This window comes from Colius striatus, chromosome 10 (assembly GCF_028858725.1).
Source record: "Colius striatus isolate bColStr4 chromosome 10, bColStr4.1.hap1, whole genome shotgun sequence".
NCBI classification, from domain to species: Eukaryota; Metazoa; Chordata; class Aves; order Coliiformes; family Coliidae; genus Colius; species Colius striatus.
In genome coordinates this window covers 26,762,503-26,782,671 of record NC_084768.1, presented here as the reverse complement: position 1 = coordinate 26,782,671, position 20,169 = coordinate 26,762,503, and the positions used below count along the sequence as shown (strand labels likewise).

The following is a 20,169-nucleotide window of genomic DNA, read 5'->3' as shown; positions in this document are numbered from 1 at the left end:
CGGCCCGTTTGAGCAGCCCGCGCCCTCCAGACGCCCGGGAAGCGACTTTCCTTCTTTAAAGGCGTGAAAAGAAACGCCGCGTTTCATTGCGTGGTGCCCCGGTTGCTGCTTAATTATCCCCGCTATGTGTTTGACTCTGGCAGCCTCCAGAAACGCACCAAGTCGGCGCCCGGGACTCAGGGCTCACATCTGGGTCAGCTCGATAGAACACCAGACGGGGTTGGGCTTGGGGTTTTGTTTAGTATTTCTTTTTAAGAAGATACTATCTTCCTGGTGTTTATTTCTCTCCTCACTTCCACAGATTCACCTAAGGGCTTCCTATATCTTGCAAAAGTTTGAGAGGGCTTCATGCAATGGTGCCGCTGCATCTTCTCCCAATTACAGTAGTAAAATCTTAATTAAAAAGAGCCTTTCTATTGGCTGCCGTGGAGGGGAAGGCAGCCACGCACGCCCGGAAGCATCCCAGAGAAATATAGTTCTTGATTAGTGTATTTTCATCTCGTTCTTAGCGGAAGACAGTTTGTAAGTACCTGCTAATGTTAGTGCTCTTTAAGGTTTCAATTGTTCTAGGGGGTTTGCCATTGACTTTTTCATTATTTACCTACTGAATCAAAGTAAGCAAATGCCATCTGTTTCCCTGCTGCTATCATCTTCGCTTTTAATTATCCGCCCAGCAGCCTAATAGAGATGATATTAAACTAAATCTTTTTGACATTAAAAGTAATTATCCCCAAACCAATATTACAAGAATGAAAATTACCCTCCCCACCCCCACCACCAAGAAAAAGGCACATTCCTCCCAGTCCAGGCAACCTCTTCAGATCCCCGAGTGGGGAAAGGAAGACGGGGCTCCCGTTAGCCCGAACTTCTCAAGTATTTGAAACATTATTAACTCGATTTCCCGGCTCCCAGTAGGGGAGGAAAAAGAGATGAGGGAGAGAGGTTTGTGGAAGGAAATCAGGGAAAATCCAGGTATTCCTGCGTGGGCTCCTCTCCGCCCCGCAGCCCAGGGGCTGCCCGGCCGGCATCGCCCGGCTCCGCTCCCGGGGCGGGCGGCGGGGGCCGGGGCTGCCTGACCCCCGCGGGTCCCGCCAGGCTCGGCCCCGGCCTCGGGCCTCGAGAAAACACCACATCAGAAATCCATGCATATGTCAGCCTCTGAAAGTAGTTTTTTTGCACTATCCAACGGCCCCGGAGTGCAGTGCGCTGGCGTTGAGCGGACGGTCGTTACGGAGATATTAGAAGTGGGTTCATAATTAAGGGGAGGACGGCGGGTCCTCTGACAGATGGTCGCTCTCTGAATTACCTCTACGGAGTCATTTCACTTAGACTCAAACTTCTCCGCCATTTCTCCTCCGACTCGCTTTAATATGAGCCAGAGCCGCGTCCCCCATTTCCTTTAATACGTGCTAAACTGAGCTAATTTTAATTGCATGTTTCAACTTTGCTAATTAAATAGAGTGGTCTAATTAAAAGTGACTAGGGAACAGTTTTAATTCAATCCTCTACTTTTTTAACAATCCATTATGCAACAAATCCAGGGTAAGCCCTCCCTTTAAAAAAGCTACAGATGATTGAGTTTTTACACCTTTTTACACGCTCACAATGGGGAGACTTGACCCAACATATGTAGCGGCGGGGCCGGGCCCCCCCGGCTCCCCGGTGGGGTATTGGAACCGGGCTGTCTCGCTGCTGCTGCCCTGCCTGAGCGCCGCGGGACCCGGCTGCCTCCCGGGGCCTCCCCGCTGGAAGTGCTGAGACTATTAGCCCAGTAGAGGTTAGAGTAGCACATCCCCAAGACAGCAGCCCAGGATTTGGGAAAATCGGGCTCTTTACACGCTTCATCTCTTCACCAAGTGCTCATTAGGTTGTTAACCCCTGGTTCACATGAAAGGGGCATGTGATGAATCCCCTCCCGAACAAATGGGCGCATCCCCCTTCAGGCACCGAACAAAGCCCTTAAAATAACTGCACAAGAAAGCCTTTAGTTGTTACTCTAAAATTTCTTTTCTCTCAAAGCTTGCGCCCATCCACACACACGCACGCAGACACACAGAAAGAGGTAAAAAAAAAAAAAAAGATAAAAGCTCGCACAAGCAAAAAAATCCCACCCCCGCACCCCGTCTGCTGGAGCTAAACATTAAAAATCCAGGTTCTGTCCCTCGGGCCTCTGATGCTGGCTGATGTTGCCCGGGTTTGGCTGAGACTCGGGCTGGGGCTTCCCAAGGGAAGGAAAAGAAATCTTAATCGCTTTAGCGGAGAGGGCGGGGGGCGGCAGCCTCTCCCCGCGAAGGGGGAAAGCCACGCACCCCCGGCCGGGGGGCAGCCCTCTGCGCGGGGCGCGGGGGTATCCCGACGCCCTCCCTTCCCCATCGTCCTCCCCCCGCGCTGCTCTTCCCTTCTCCCATCCATCCCCGAGAGACAAACGGAGCGGATTCCCAGAGGAGGAGGGAGGTGGGCAGCAATGTCCCTTTGCCGCAGGGCGGGCACAGCGCCGGCCAGGGCCGACCGGGGGGAGCCCGGCGCCCCCCATCCCGGCTCCGGAGATGGTTGACCGCCTCTCCCCGTCGAGTGCAACGTTGTCGCGCACTCCCCCGGACCGAGAGCTCGTTGCTAATTGAGTGGTAGCCGAGGATTGCAGAGCCTGGCTCCCGCATTCCCACAGCCCTTGTAGGGATTTTAGGCTCTTTAAGACCTTTCCTTTTCTCCCTCTCTCTCTCTCCCTCCTTTTCCCTCTCCTTTTTTATTTCCCAGCCCCTCGGGCATGGATTAAAGTGACAGACAATTTTCCCTTCGCACCTTATTGATGGTTAAATGCACTTTGAGATAATGCGCGGAGGGCGGGGGGTATGGTGAGGGGTGTGGGGAGGGGTTCCCGGGAGCGCGGAGCGTTTGGGACGGCGGAGCGGGCCCCGGGAGGGCGGCTGCGGAACGGGGGGGCGGCTCGTTACAGGCTGCTCTCGGCTCCTCTCCCCATCACCTTGCAGGTGGCTGCAGAGCAGCGAAGGCTCCGTGGGGAGCCAGCGTGTCAACGGCGTTTGCCGTGGTACAGGGACACACGCGTGTGCCGCAGCCCCTCCCGCAGCCGTGGGCCTGCGGCGTGCAAACGCACGCTCACGCTTACACACACGGGCAGGTAAGGAGGAGGCAGCAGTTTCCTGAGCAGAACGACTCACGAAAGCTTCGCTCTGCTAATTTACTATAAGGCGCTCCGAGAGGTTCATTAAAAAGGCTCTTGTCAGCTCCCTAACGATCCGAGAGCTTTTTAATTATATTTTATATTCCCCAACCCGTCTCCTAACTTCAAACACATGGTAAAAAGGATTTGCTGTTTTGTTTCAGGTAAAACCTAATAATTAAAATTCAGACCCCGTCCCATGCATCTGCTTCGCCTTTGCCAAATGAATTGAAGGGGGAGAGAAAAGCGATTTCATTGAGATCACAGATGGGGTGCAGGTTTTTGGAAGAAATTTGAGAAACACCATTGTCCAGAATCAAAACTCTATGTCTTGCCCCACAAAGGGGGCTGCTTTAAGCCCCTCAACTTCTATGGGGCTTGTTTTTTAAACTTTAAGTGTTCCGCACAATAAGCTGCCACTAAAATGTCACAACCACTCTGATTCCAAGTGTGTCTCGCTGCAAAGGGTGCAGAAAAATGAAGGGAGCATAGGGAAGGAGTGTAATTAAAATCCCTGAAGCTCCCTCCTGCCTGCTGGGGCAGGGCGGCCCGTTCGGGGCGGGGGCGGCGGGGAAGTGCCCCCGCCCGTGGCAGCGGGACAGGCGTCCCGAGTGGGGGGCAGCCCCCTCCCGCCCTTGCCCTGCCCCAGCCCGGCTATGCACATCGCAGCGCTTCCATATTTTGGAGGCTGAATTGTTTCATTAGCCGAAAACAGAAGATTAAGTCCTTTTATTTTTATTCATGATCATGACAGCCCTGGTCGGATTTGCTGGAGGATTCCCCCTCTCTCCGTGTTTGTTGCCCTAGGAGCTCAGGAACTTAACAATCCTGCCGGAATGCGATAGATAGATACAACCTATATTGTTAAAGGGACATATTGAGAGTGTTTGCGGATGGGTGGCAGAGGAAAACCGCTTTAACAGCATCATCAAAAACCACACGCACCAAAGGGGAAAAAAATTATCTTGTATTCATTCTACAGGTAGCACACGCTATTTTATGGGGCCCTTATGCAAACACGGGCTGCTCTGAAGTTGATGATGGACTATCGCAATCTACCGCGGCACCTCTGGGCCCCGTCCCCACGGCGCTTGCCATCGGCCCTGCGAGACCGGGCAGCGCTGGGGCAATGCCAGGGCTTGCGGATCCAGGTGTTTTGTTCTTGCCTTTTCGTTTTTTTCCTGGCAATGCCCGGTTTTCCCGTGCGCGCTTCCTCGCTCCTGGCAGGGCTGAGCGGCCCCTCTCCACCCATTCCCCTGGGCAAGGGCACAAGCTCGCCAAAGGCACTGCAACGAGCGACCTCGCTCCAGATGAGGTTCCTCCCCCCCCTTTTCGATCCTTCCTTTATTGATTTTCACTCTTTCTTCGTCGGGCGCGGCCCGCCACGTCCCGCCGAGGCCGTGCGGGAGGGACGGGGAGGCCGCGGCGTGCCCCGTCCGGGCGCTCCCGTGGGACGGCGGCTCGGTGCGCGGCTTCACTCCAGCCTGTGCCAGCGGCGTTGGCTCCAGCTCGCGGCCGGGATTTTTGCGTCGACGGCTTCTCCTCACCCAGGGAGGGGTGAGGGAGAGCTGCGGGGAGCAGGCGGCTCCCCGGGGGTGCGGCAGCCGCTCGAGGAGAGAGGTGTTTTCTCTCCCCGTCCTGTTCCTTCGCGCCGATGCTTCCACGGGGCAGCCAGGTCCCCCGAGGTGCGAAGGCGAGGTTTGCCTCGGCGCCGGGCCGGGCGCTGCCTGCCTCGATCCCGGCCGCTGCCGGGAGGGGGCTGGGCGAATCCCCCGGGAGGAGCGGGCACGGCAGGCGGGGCGGCCGCTGGCTCTGGCCGCGGGACACCGAACGGCCGTTTCCGCGGCCGCCCAGCACCAGCGCTTACCCGCAGGGGGTCTGTCCTCGAGGAACGGGACTCTGGCTGGCCGGGCAGACGAGCCAGCGGGTCCTTTGGCTCCCTCAGAGGCAGCCCGTCGGCCGCTGCCCCTGAGCTGCTGCTGCACTGGTGGTTCCAGGTAACTCCCGCTACAGCAGCTAAATGTTGGGTATCAGTCCCCAAAACATGGAAGAGATTAAATCCTGGCTCGGTCGTGAAGCACACACTTAGTTGTGAGGCTTTGAAAGAGGTAAGGTTGAAATTGTGAGGGCAAGCCAAAGGGATTGCTGGCCATGGGCATAGTTCTGCTACCAGCAACCAGAGCAGAGCTTGAGAGCAGGACAGCAATGGCAGCTGATTCTGCAGCTGAAGAAGGGAGAGAAAGGTAACGCTCGAAACGGGTTAAAACCATGGGATGAGAAGAGAGAGAATGGCTAGTTTTCAAGTACAAGTTATGCTCTCCCATCAAGGACATGATACTGCCTAATGGTTACTCAAAAAGGTTGAATTCATGGGACATGGAACAACGTTATCACCACAGTGGGGAAAAGACTGAACTTAAAGTCTTGCAATTTTTATCTTCTTTGGGTGAAGAACTGTCATGCTTTTTTTTCCTTGCAACTCTTGAGGTTTTCATTACTTCAAAGTAATGAAAGACAAACTGGTTGCCAATAAATCCTCTGTCAAGAGGAGGACTCCATCGTTTTTGGTGGTTGGTGCTGCAGTGGACTCATTTCCCTTGAGTTAGCATGAGCAGAATTTATCATTCATTTTCAGACTAATATTACAGCAGGACTATATTTAAGTATCTTTTTACTCGTGTAATTCCAAGTCTGGATAATAGTGTCTTTTTAGAACATAGCTGCTTTATTTTTTTTCATTATTACTAACATCTTTTCCCCCTGTAAAATCATTTATCTCCTCTTTAGTTGTGAGGAGGTAACTTTTTCCCTGCAGTGCTTAAGCAAAGCTGTGTACCATTATATTACACAGAGTACACATTCAGCCTTATTCTGTGCTTAAAAAATCACATGAACCTTACCTACTTTATTAATACTTATTAGTCATTTTTCGTAAGGGCATATAAATAGCCTGAAAAGCCAGTTTTCTGTTTGAGATAAGTGGATTGCCTGTCATTAAATATATCTGTGATTACGGTGACTGAAAGAGTTTTTTTAAATCCACATCACACCGATTTTGAGGGCAACCAATTCCACTTTCTTTTGGAAGAGAAATTCCTTGTTACAAGATTCTCATAAGCAAGTAATTATTAAAACATGTTAATTTAAAATATTGTTTTTAAATTAACGAGAATAACCATTTTGGGGGACAAAGAATCCATTAGAAGCTTAAATCAAAGATCAGATCTAAGTTAATATTTCTGAAACAACAATTTATCAGGTCTTTTTTTGACAGTATAATTTCGTCTGTGCTACTCCATTTCATTCTACTCTGCTTGGGCTGCTCTTCATTTATGAGGTTGATTCTTACCCTGCTGTGACCAGCCCTTTTTCACCAACCCAGTAGTGCAAAACTGCCATGAAATTAGTTTAATTGGTCTCCTAAGGATTCTGTCTGCTTATGGAAAATTATTTTACTACAGGATGGCATAAAGGCAACACAGTGACTCTTCATACTACTGCCTCTTACAGCAGAGAGAACAGGACTTGCCTGCAGTGCCATCAGTCAGGCCGTGGAGCAGCTGAGTACATCTCACTGTATTTTTTAATTTGACTCAGTGAATCTTAAAGTGGGCATCAAGCAGCCACGAGGTTGTGGAATCCAGAGGTGTGAAATCTAACTTGGCTTAATTATTTTCTGCTGTTAACAGCATTTTTGTTTTGCAAAAAAACGAAAGTTATTGGATCACCACTTTGATTTGGGGAAACTGATAATTTCACAAGGAACAGGTTTGACTTCAGAAGCAGATTATAATGGCAGTTGGACAAATGCTAACAACACTAGGAGGGTGTTTGTCAAGCAAAATTAAGAATCCTCAAAGGGTTAACTGGTTGGAACATCTATTCTCTTGAATCTGGCATGTTTTGATTGATAAGAAATACAGCTCATGCACAGTGATTGTGTGATGACAAGAAGGTCAACATGATAGTAAGCAAAGGAAAAAGTACACTGGATAACACCTGAAACATGGGGAATAATGAAAGACTGTTGTAGCTGCCAAAACATAATCAACAAAGGAATAAACTGCCCATTTGCCTTGAAATTGCTCATAAACCAAAAGGAATGTTTCATATATCTTAAGACAGCTGAGAGTAATTTAAGGCTTTTAATACATGTGCGTAAAACTACTTTTCACATGATTGGGGAAGACTAAGAAACCAGTGAGAATGGATTGAACAAACTTCACCAGGAACTGAGATCTGGGAAACTTCAGTTTTGTTTGTTATGGATTTTTTTTCTCCTATATTAGAAGATACTGTGATAGTCACACAATGTCCCATTCATCTTCCTCTAAACCTTGAAAAAGTAGAAGCATTTGTCAGCAATTGGGTGTCCTCTGCAATTTGCAGGTTATACTTGTGTTCTAAAATAAAAGCCCTAGATTTTAAAAAAGTAGATCCACAAAGTAAAATACCAAATTCATTTGTAGGTGTGAGTTTGGAATTGTCATGAAAGAAAAAAACCACCAAAACGCTTCTCAGTTCCCACATTTGGTTGCTTGTCCTTCCACAACAAAAGTCCTAATTAATCAAGGGATATAAAGCAGACAAATAAAGCTAGACAAAATGAAAAATGTTTCTGCTCACACACTAGAATAAGTTTAAAAAGTCTCAAATGGATGAAACAAAATGGGAGGTTTCAAATGGCGACAATGTAGTATAGCAGTAAACTCAGAAACGGCAAGATCATGAATAGGATGCTAAAAAATACCTATGAATGACAATAACTCATGCTAATGGGGACTGTGACAACAGGTTAAATAAAGCATAGAGGCAAAGAAAATTATAGAAAACACATTTTGAGATAAAAATGGATTCACTATTTTACTAAAAAATATAATCTGAGAAGCATTTATCTTTAAGAAAACTGCATAAAAAGGAAGATAATAAAGAGAAATTAAGTTACAGGTAAAAGACTCATATAGTAATTAGAAGTATTTGAAGAGACTGTCTTAGATCCTCAGAGCACGTATATGTCTTACTTAAAAAGACTCCAGAAGGCCCATCAGGAGTTCAGCCACGCAAGCCAGCACATTGAAGGTTGCAGATGAAGGACAGACTCAAATGGAAGAGAATAGTAAAGAATACGACTGTGGAAATTAACTTGTGAAAGACACAAAACCCAAAATGAACAACAGGTAGACCTGGAGGAACAACTACCAAAGGTCATTAAAAATGCCAGAAACAGGAAGCCTGACAGAAAAATTGGACCAATATTTTTTCCCTATGTAAAAGGACTACTTAGTGAAAGTAGGGCAATTGCACTAAAACTAAGCTGGTCATTTGTTGTGATGTTTACTACAGTGGAAACATCTTTTCTCGAGGAAAAAAGAGAGCACTAGTGAGAGAATGATAGCTGGAAGCAGTCAGCAACAGTTTTTCCGCTGAGAAAGGACACCAGCAGTGTCCCCAGGGATCTGTGTGGGAAGTGTGTTATTCAAGGTACTCCCATACCATCTAGAAAAAGGTCTCAGTAGTGAGGGAATGCTACTACCAGACACCACAAACTCATTCAAGATGACTGGCTTGATGGTGAATAGTAATGAACTGCTGAGGGATGGCACAACACAGAGTTGGGAAAACAGTAAATGAAGCTCATTGGTACTAAGTAGGAAATAAGGGTAGTGTTAGCCAGTAGTTTTGTGAGCATTGGAGCTCATGAAGCCTACTCCTATAACCAGCAACTGGCTGCAGTATGACTTTACTCTGTGTTTGACAGGAAAGAATTGACAGAGAAAGCCTCGACTAAGCCTCTCTAGTGTCTAATGAGACCTTAAATCCCATTGATACTTTTTTCCTGCAGTGAGGGTACTGGGGCTGCTCTCAGCTCTGTAGAAGACTAGTGAGAGTTAGATCTAGAGTGAGCCTTGCCCTTACTGCCCACACTCAAGGTACCTCCTGTTTGGTTTCCTATTTCTCGAGTTCTGGGATACTAATTCTCACAAAACTTATGGAAACTTCAGACAGCAAACCTTTATAATACTTACAACTGAGATGAAAAAACAAATGCAAAATGTAAAGGTAACAAGGCATGCAAAAAATATTTCGAGGTCCATGGTCAATATAATCCGTCGATTAGTACAGTTGTCAGAGGAGCAGCCCTGCCCTCCTCTCCCCTTCAACATCACCCCATCTGCCCCACCTTCTCCTGCTTTTTGTCCATGCTGCTGTACATGCAGCCATGCAGCAAGTTGAGTCACTCAGAAACCTACTCCAGGAAAAAATGGTTGGTTTTTCACTAGATCAGCTCATCAGGTCCCACTGTGAGATGGAGACAGAGGTGGACCTTCTGCAACAGGGCAGATTGATACCAGGTTGGGTACAAAACTGCCTGGATTCTGAGAGGTTGAGTGCTAAATTCAGTATTCCTCCAGCTCTGACACCTGTGAGCAAATGGTTTTAGACGGTGAACAATGGGTCACAATCTGTACAATATATAGTAATTTCTGCTTTCTTTCACGTTTTGTCTAGGAAAAAAAGGTAATTAAGGCTACTGGTACTGCCTTCTTTTTTTGACAAGTAGAATAAGAAGACTTATTTAGAGTGTAGAAACAACATTCATTCTCTCCTCCTGTATAATCTTTCTGAAAAGAGACAGTGACTGCAAGGAACAGTCACTGGAAAGGGCTGGATAGCTCATCCCAGGCAAGCATCCCCTCTGCCAGCCTGCAGACCAACACTCCTGCATGCATTTGCCCTCTCAACCAGCTTAAAGAATTCGGTACTTGAGCAGTCAAACGGCTTTGTGAGCAGAGTACACACACTAAAAGTAGCCTGTACTAAGGTGATGCTGTATTCTTCTGAAATGTCTGACACAGGGGCTTGTCTCTCCTTAGGCCCATATGAATCACAATATGGGAACACTGCTGTGTAAAGTAAAATTCACTGAAAATTGCAGGAGAAACTCAGGAGAAGGTGCTCATCACCATTTTGAAATTAAAATGTATCCTGTGCTTTGCCAAATGTTAAAAGAAAGGACTTGGTGCTTACCTTGACATATGGTCTCAGTGCTGCAGCCCCTGAGCTGAGCAATATGCCCTGGGCTAGCAGAGAGCGGGAATCCTGAGCTCCAGGGACAAACTGCCAGCACAAGGCATCTCCAGCTTTAACATTTCCTATTGTCCATCTAAGCAGCTTCTGGTTCTGCCTGGCAGTAACTCTTCACAGGTGAGTTTTCTGCTTTTCTTAGTTTGGAGCTCTGCTTATGTATTTGTTTGTTTGTTTGTTGTGGAGCCCATTTTAAGGCACCCAAATCGTCCTGCACATTGTTCAGGGAGCCTGGAAGTGCTTCAGTCCTCCTGTGAATCTGGGTCACAGTGGTTTTGTTTTCCCCCACATCCAGAAGAGTGAAATCATATAACCTTTTAGTAGAAATATTACTGTCATTGAAAATTTATTTGAAGTTTCTTATGTCACTGAGTAGGTACAGTTTAAGAAAGCCAAAGTCTTTTTTTTTTCTGCTACATTAAAAAGAATAAACAAATCCCCCAACACAGCTCCATGAGGAACACCCTCAGCACACTCACTAAATTGAAGAATGCATATGCAGGGAATACAGAGCAAGCACTTGTGTTGTGCACATTCTCCAGTAAGGATTTCAAACGCTGATGGCAAGAGGCAGGATGTTGCTTCAAAAGCCAGAGCGTGCCCAACTGCCACCGCACCGCTCCCAACGCTGACACCTCGCACAGGATTCCATTAACAGTAATTCCTTAAGACTCAGAGCTAATGCATTGATCACATTAACGATAATCCACTGTCGTGAAGAATCTGAAGATAAAAAGGGAGAATTGGGGATACACTCTGTAGCAACGGTGTTACAGTTTGAGGGTAATACTGCATTACAAAATCAGCCTGTAGACTGGCTAGAGGATTAACCATGCCAGTAGAGCATAGGAAGTGAATGCCGTGGTTTAGGAGAGCAGAAAATGATGGCATAGAATATTAATGTTTCTACACAGGAATTGGTTTGCATTGGAAGTGTAATTTGGAAAGGTGGCTGCTTGAAATTAAGCCCAAAGTATTTAAGGACCAAAATCAGAAATGTTTTATTTAAAGAGTGATACAATTGCTTATGTGGTGGCAGAATGATCCCTGTATACTGATCTTGATATCTTTATATCAGAAGGCAGGAATGCCACCACTTTGAACACTTTCAGTTAATTCTCACTAGAACATGTTGACAATGACAGTGTACTTTGCAATAGGAACAAAATAAGGGGGGGTGGGGGGGAAAGAGTTTAAAAAAACTCAAGGCCAAAGAAACCATGGGAGCACTGGCTTCAACAAGTTCAACAAATATTCAAGCCACATTTAATAGCTTTATGAAACTAGTATCAAAGTAAAGAATATATAGTCAAAATACAGAAATAAAGTCAAGTGAGAGAAAACAGCCTGATGAGATCAAACAAAAGTTGAACAGAACAGATTAATATAAACAAGCTGGCTGAAAGGTCGCTTTGCTTTGTGCAGCTGTATTTCAGCAACTCCTTTCCTCAACAGAAGGAAGAGCTAGTCTCAAAAAACCCAAAAGATATGCATCACTTTAAAATCCTGCTGTATGTGCTACTGTGATTGCTCGTAGAAACAGTCACCTCAATTTGCAAGTTTCTGACTTATACATAGTGATTTTTTGTTTTGGTAAGAAAACAAAAGTTGAGAATGAAGTGTCTGCATTCAGCTTTCCATTACACATACATTTAACTTTCTATTGGCCATGAAATCTTTTATTTTTGAACTGCAAATTATCAGAATTTGCTTACACTTCCAGACCTTTTGTTTGTCATAGATACTCCACTTCTAAAAGTGTCTGATGTAGCACTCACTAATTACAGAGTTACAAAAGGTAGAATAAGGCTTTCCCCGCTCAGAAATTTGCATTTTTGGTAAAGGTAACATTTTATCAGCTTCACTAACACCCTAGTCATAGGCATACACTAAGTTTTGTATCACCATCCTTCCAAAGAAAAACGACTAAAAGATGTGTGCAACTGGTTTCTGCTTAGTATAAAATTTTCAAATGAGAGCTCATTTTGCTAAGATAAACGCCACAAATTACATACAAATGTGTGGAAAGCAATGTGCCAGGCTTTCAAACAACAAAAGGTAAACTAGCAGGTGATGATTTTGTAGTGCAATTGTGCACTATCCTGTAAGCCCAGATATTTAAACAAAAGAAAGAGAGAAAAAAATAACCAAACCAGTTTTGATCAGGTCTGGCATCAAGTGTACGTTATGGTCCTGGACTCAGTATGTCCATTCTATAGCTGAGGATTTTTCCACATCAGATAGCAGGTAGCTGGTGCATACATTTCAGACAAGAGAAGTTGGATTTCTTTAATTTGAGATGGGATCTGTAACCTATTGTTAAAATGTCCAAAGTGTGCAATAATAAGGCAGATTTCTTATTGCACCACCTCGTAAGATACTCATTGTTTGACGAAACAAACAAGGTGCTTTAAAATAGCAGAGTAACAGGATACAAACAAGTGCCCCAATGACAGAGAACTGCTAAAATGGAAACTGCCCTTTCTTTCACAATGAGAAATAAAGAACTTTTGTATCTGGTATTTGAAAGGCTTTTCACAGCTGATATTCAATATCAGCTGATTCCTGAAGTGTTGGCAAGATACCAGGTTTCTGGTACTGGCCATTTCTAATGTCATTTAAATATTCACATCATGCAATAAGCAGTTTCACACACTGCAATGTAATGGAAAATACTTCCTAAACTGAATCAGAACCGAGACCCAAAGCAGAACCAGTAAATAAATATCTTGCATATATGTCAAACTATATTCTTCAAACAAAACCTTACATCTTATCAAAGGAGTCAGAAAGTACTAACAAAAATTATATGCTTTCTACTATAATACTGTTAAATTTCCATGGCTGAGAATGTCCCGTTAATTTTTTTTCTGCCTTTTTAAATTAGTTGACAAAGTAGAAATTCAAATACAGAAATAAAATGCATATATATGAGAGCACTGGCTCAGCGAGATATCAAATATACAGCATTCTAGTGTCAAAAGTACAGGCAGAAATGTCCAAGATTTCTTGGTGAAAAAGGGGCATTTGAGGAAGTAAAAATTCTACTTAACAATCACTCACATTTTAACAGTGCATTAATTATAACAAAAGCTGGATGATAAGTGAGCAACAGAGTAATAACGTTCAGTGTTCATAGCAGAATTTTATCCTCTGCTCATTTAAATGAGGTTGGAAACATATACTCATGTATGTGAGACTAAGTAGCTATGGGGTTTTTTTTCAGTTTTTCAGGATTCTTGCAAGAGGCAAAGATGTGACACTGAATTGAGTTGGATGATAGTAGAAGGTGGCATTGATAGAAGTCTTCCTTTCGATGCTGTGCCTCTGGCTTCTCAAAGGATGATTAGTCCTACAATCTTGTTTGATCTACTCTTTAGCCTCTAGGAAAAGGGTTTCTTGAGGATACAGTTTTACCTCCAGTAAAGACTTATTTGGATCCAGCTGGGTCACCTGTAAATATAAGAACAAGAAGATATGTGTAAGTTGACTTGATTTTAATTCTTTATCTAGGTCTGGTTTTCTACCATAAACCCATACAGGAATATATGTTTTTGTCAAGGTTAAGATGTTTTTGAAGGATCATTAGAACATATGAGTTAAGATGAAAAAGAAAATTGTAGTCTCAGACAAGCATCCTAAAATTTCAAGTAAACGGATGGTGCAAGCAACAGACAATCTAACACAATCTTTCCACTTGAAAGGGAAACTTATTCTGTCTTTATTTTCCCCAATCCCTTTCTTGCTCCAAGTCACACAGCGAAGCACTTAACTTTCACTCACCTTGATGCTTATCAGTCACCTTGATGAATCGAGGCTGTGAGAAAACTGTCCATTTGGTTATTTTTCTGTCATGTTAGTGAGTTTTACTGGTAAATACAAGTCCAGTCAACACCAAGTCCAGTGCAAGGTAAGCAGCAAAAGCACTAAGCAGTAAGTAGGAGGGAGGAGGCAGAGCCCTCTTCCTTTCATTATGAGATGCTAAATCAGCTAATTGTGTGATGAAACTGCAGCTTGCCAAACTACTAAAGTGTAGTACACTTATTATGCAGTGTGTGTATATATAGATGTGCATTATAAGTACTATGTGTCTATGTATCATTTATGTAGACACGTGTGCACATTTGTGTTACAGGCTTGTTCCCTGGAATCCTGACTCCTCGTTGGATTTGTAAAGGTATTTAGGCAATTGCTTGTGCAGGTGGGCACACTGGAGAATTCCAGTGAGAGTTAAATGCCATGTAATTTGAAAAGAGTTATACAGGTACTATCTGCACCATTAGTGCCAAAATGCTTCAGCGTTTGGACCTGAGCACCAAACCCTGACAGCTGCTCAGCATCCCCACTATCCCATTAGTGAGTTTCACTTAAGGCACATAAGCAATTCTCAGTTTCAAGTCAGCAAGAAACTTTTGCATTGAGGATTCTATTTAGAAGCTAGACTGCTGCCTATAGGCCAGATTTCTTCTATGAAAATAAAATGTGTTATCATTACATAATTATTTAAATAGATCAAATAATGATGATGAGCATCCTGGTGCCCTTCAGACATTCAAGTTTAAATGCCAGCAAACCCCGTGACACCCTTCAAAGGCTACTGTAAGATTTCTTATAGGAAGATGAACATTATTTCATTTCCTCTAACCACTTTCTGAAATACTTCACTTCCATTTTTAGACTTATTTTCCCTGGTAATTCTGTTTTAGTTCATTTTGTGTGTGAGCATAGCAGTTATCAGAAGTCCGCTTCTGAATAATAGGTTATTAGTCTTAAGCCATAGATATAAATACAAATGCCTACCAAAAACCATCTAATCAAAGTTAAATTTATCTATGACCTTAACATGCCACTGCTTCCTAAAATCAGTTTTTGAATACATGGAACATGAAGCACACCAAATACTAGGAACGGATAAGAAGTGCTAATGTATTTTTTCTTAAAAGCAAAACTTCATAATTCTGGTACCAATTAATAAAAACAGTATTGCTCTTCTTTCTCCTCCCCCCCTAAATTAGACAAAATTAAAATATATTTGTATTTCTATTAGACAATTACAGAAAAAATATTATTTAAACAAACATTAAAAGCTTATTGCTTCCTAAATCAATTGAAATCAGTGTATTTTCATCTCTCTGCAATAGAGTTTACTAACAGAATTAAAAGACACTAATCAGATGCATTATTTTGATTCCCAAAGCAGGAATGTGTTTTCTTAAACTCCCTGAGCTATTGCTAAATGTCTGAAGAGGAAAATAATTTATAAAAAGCCCACTCAATTTTAGATTCCTATTACCCACAGTCCAATTATGCATTCCTGCATAGACGCTGCTTAAATTATTGAAAGGTTATTATCTTAGAAAGCAAACCCCTTATGTAAAAAACAGCCAAAGTAGTGCATTTAAGTTTGTGATTACAGAAGTATGCTAATTAAGTATCTTGTTGCATTTTTAAAATGTTTTGGTATTCTGCTACAGTCCATATCACATATCCCTGCAGAAAGTGAGGCAAATGGGGGTCTCTGCAGCTCACCTGAGCGAAGCAATTTTCCTTCCTTTCAGTTCAAGTCAGTATCTAATTAGGCTTTTCTATTTTTTTTTAAAGAAAAAACTAGGAAAGGCAGAACAAGTCTCTTCTACATTTGGGGAAAAAAATGACCCCAAATCTGAAAGGCAAGCCTAGGCAATGAACACAATCTTCCAGCCTGTAACCCTATGGAAACCTATTACTCACTTCAGTGGAATTCAAGTTATTTATCCCAGTCAAAACGCTAAAGGTTTGCAAACTTCAAGTACCTTAAACAATAATAAGCATGATGTCCCTTCCTCAGTGCCTTCATAGTTAGCAGGTTAGCTAAAGCACTGTGGATTACTTGCAAAGAAAAGACTGTGCAGCTTTTCACCATAATTTCAGTGTGCTGCTTAATTCACTGAGGGACTGCAGAGTTTGCAAATGTTTACACCATTACCCAATTAACTAACAATATGGCTCCTACATCTGTCAACAAACAAAGCTGTTGTTGCTTTGTTTTAGCTCCTTGGCATTTTCTGTTCATATGGGTCGCCATTGTACTTAATTATCACACCATAACCCTTCTGCAGCTTCTACTTTGTTATTTGTGGTTTGTAAATGTGTTGTTTACTACAAAGAATAGAAGCTTTATTAGTGAACACACCTCCTACCAAAAGAAGTGGCTTCTCTTGTAAATATATGACATATAAGACCTAAGATGCTTTGTAACTTACAGTACTTTAAAATCAAAATTAGAAACTGAAGGATGACCTCTTAATAGAGATCAAAGGACCCTGGAAGAGCTGTAGCCTGGAAAGGTGTGTCTAATGTAGCATTCTAATGAATTTTAACCACTTAAATTTACGTGGATCATTTCAGAATGCAAAGCAGAAAACACCTTCATATTTAAATTTCATTATTTATTAGGATATATTCATTATCAACAGGATACATTCTGGAGTCCAGTGCTGACAATCCTTTGCTCTGATGTCATTGCATGGTGCTCTTTTCAGAACAGCTCTGCACATTACATCAGTTACACTGTCCCAAACCCCTATATTTTTTTCTTTAAAGATGTCTTCTATGTTGTTAGCAATTAAGGCAAGAAATTATTTCAGTGTGTGTTTACACACTGAATCTTATTTGGTCCTGTTGAACTCAATGAGTTTACACAGGTACTCATCATCTGGGGAAAACAATACTCTGATTAAGGTTGCAAAATTCTCCATGTTAAGTATTCAGCATTTATTAAAGGCCTAAACAAATGCTAAAGGCATAGTGCTTCTCTGTTTTTTCAACTCGTACCATAACTGACTTTATACCTGTCGTGTGTTCACACTCTCAGAGTCCACTCACACATCAACAGTTGATGAAGAAAATGGGTTTTTACAACATGTTTTGTGGAGAAGTATTTTATAATGAAATGTAAACTAAAACCTCTTAAAAAAGAGGCTAAGCTGTCCCAAGTGTATACAGTGAGGACAGTGGCAGAAGAAGGGCACAACATTCAGATGCTATGAGAGAGCAACACAGTGACAGTGAAATTACTAATTACTCAAGCTCATGGAGTTCTGGGGGATAATACGTGTGCATTCAGGGCTGACTCAAAGCACAGAGTGCCCTGAGAGTTTTCACCTTCAAGCAGATGACTTTCTATGCCAACTGTAACACTCTCTTTTTCAGCACTCTCACTTTTTCAGCAATGCAACCAGAGGGTGGTAACAGGACCTTACTTCCATCAGTGTGAGATCTTGACATTGAGCTGCAAAAGTTTCAGCTTCACTGAAATAGGTTTAAAGGTAAATCTATACTTTTCTTCCAACTGTGGATAGAGTTTTACAGCACCTTACACTTTGATGTGCTGGAGCTAAGACATCATCTTTTGACAAGCCTCATCACAGAGCCAGTGTTGGTGTGGTGCACAGGAAATGTATTATTTCAATAGGCATTTGTTTAAATGAATTATGTGGTAATTATTTCAGCTAAGCACTAGCTAGTTGGTTTGAAGTACTTCTGAGGCACTTTGAATGATTCAAAACTGCACTAAACCAAAAGATAGTAATGTTAACTCTTACATTTCTCTTCTAAGAATGTAGTAGCTACCTAGACCTTATTTTGAATAAATTCCTTGTTATTTTAGTAACCCAGCAAAGAAAATTACTGCTAGCTTAAACAGCATTTTAATACGCTTTTATAGCAAAATCTTCTTCCTTCTAGAATAAGTTTTGTATTATTTCTGTCTTCACCTTTGCTGACCTATCTGTTGTATCACACATTCACATCCTGAACAGCTGTACTTTTACCATTTCAAAGGTGTGGTTCCTTACCCTCCCTAACTCTGTGGCGAAAAGATAAATACAAAAAAAAATGGCTTAATGCCCAGGAAGGTCATTTAAAAATAAAGAATTGAACACACAATTATTATGACACTTACACAAGCAGTAAATATCACACCCTTCACCTTTCTCTACACCCTAGGACAAGGATCTGATTCCTGAGTAGCACAGCCTCTATACCACTTACACACGCATGAATACATTTAATGAATCTAACGGACAAAGAGTTCTTTTACTCTCTTTCCTAATCCTCCTAAAGTATAAATGCAATAGAAATTACTTAAAGGCACACCTGGTAAAGTACCAGGTCTGTTTAAAAAACTATATTTTCAGAATGACACACAAACAAATACAGTGACTCCTTTCTACCTATTGAAATATCTATGGGTTACACAGATAATATGCTCAACTTGAGCCACAAACAAAAGCAGGGTTACTTTACAGAAATATATGCAATTAGATCTGGTTTAGCTGAATAAACTTGGCAATAATTTACATCTGAATTGAAGAAAGCCATCACAAATGAGGAAAAATATGTCATAGTAAAAGACTTCTAGCCTCGTTCTAAGTACAAGCTTTAATCCAGATACGTCACACTCTCACTACCTCATTTCTCTGAAGAGACCTTCTCAAAATAGTATTTTAGATTAAGCACATTTAAAAAGTACATTTACTAGGCAAAGTAACAGATGTTGGTAAATCTGAAAATGGTGGTGGTAGATGCTCTGCTTTGAGTATCCTTTCTGCTCTTCCTTGGCAGAGCCGTACAGCTGCCTGAGATACCCAAGATGCTGCCAGTCTTTACACAGTGTAAACTTACTTGACTTCACATAATTTATATCACAAAAGAATTTGCTGCACAGACTCCAATCAGTGAAGGCATATAATCCTGACTTGCATTACTGGAGTTTTTAGACAGTGAATTAAGACAGCAACTATGTCCTCCCTCTGGTTTTAAAAATACTCAGCGTAACGGGCAGGGCAGTGTAAATAATAAGGGTAAGCCCAAACCCAGTGTTGCTGTATTTGTATAGTGAGGCCAGGACTATCTGGTGCTTTTTAAAAGTTCAACATTACGAATTCATGATCCTACATGAAAATTCCATTTTTTTAGCTTGGCAAAAAAAATAACCCCTAGACTAAAGCTTAAAACCCCACAAATATTATTCATTCTTGCATCAAAACTAAATCAAAGTCCACATGTTAATTATGTTTTTAAAAACACCAGAGTTTTGTCCAAATCCCATGACTTTTTAAAAAGACAGTGCAAGAAATACATAACTATAGCTTATCTACTTTCCAATAAAAAGACATTAAGAAATGTTGTGCATAGTAGTTCCACACGGGTAGCTCTGAAACTTGGTTTAGTGATCAGAAACTTGGTTAATGATCAGCACTTCCCCAAAATATGGCCAAAATACATCCAGTTGCTAATATGATGAAATGTCTGGTTTGTGTTTATTTTTAAGAATTAATCTCACTGATCACTACTTCCTCTAGCCTTTCAAACAGCTCATTTGCAATGACAAAACAACAAATACACTTCTTCATTTTGGCAGGAGAAGTGAAAACTCCTTGGAGGTCTTCAAGACCTGTCTGGACATGTTCCTAAGTGACCTGATCTAGGTGACTCTGCTTCTGCAAGTGGGTTGGACTAGATGATCTCTAAAGGTCCCTTCCAACCTCTACCACTCTGTGATTCTATGAAACACAAGTGAATTTCAATTAATTAGAGTCACTTTCAATAATATGACTTCTGTTGCTGTGGTATTGGTGACATTAAAGTATTACACAAGTTGCCTTACACTCTGAGAGCAAGAAGTTGAAGTCAGTGGCAGTAGAGGAGTTATCTGCAGCACTGAAGAAGATGATAGTGGTCTCCACAGGGCCAACTCCTCTGGGAATGGAGGACTCCAGATTTCGAGAGAAGAGGAAGGTGCTCTAAAGCTCCTCTCAGATTTTCTGCTTTTTTTTCCTTCCTTCCTTCCTTCTTCCTCATTTGAAATCTTTGATCTACATAGAAATTCTTTGTGTGGTTTCTTAAAAAAAAGACGCAGACAG

At 42.5% G+C, this 20,169-nt stretch overlaps 1 protein-coding gene across 2 annotated transcripts in view; it reads right to left on the bottom strand.

Moving 5' to 3' along the window:
• Positions 1–10,584: 10,584 nt before the first annotated feature.
• The window catches only part of FAF1 (Fas associated factor 1), a 163,034-nt gene continuing 153,449 nt past the window's right edge, over positions 10,585–20,169 (bottom strand). For both annotated transcript variants that reach the window (XM_062003980.1, XM_062003981.1), the window contains exon 19: positions 10,585–13,717. In XM_062003980.1, coding sequence (XP_061859964.1) covers positions 13,634–13,717 — 84 coding nt within the window. In that variant the 3' untranslated portion in view covers positions 10,585–13,633. The remainder of the gene's footprint in view (positions 13,718–20,169) is intronic.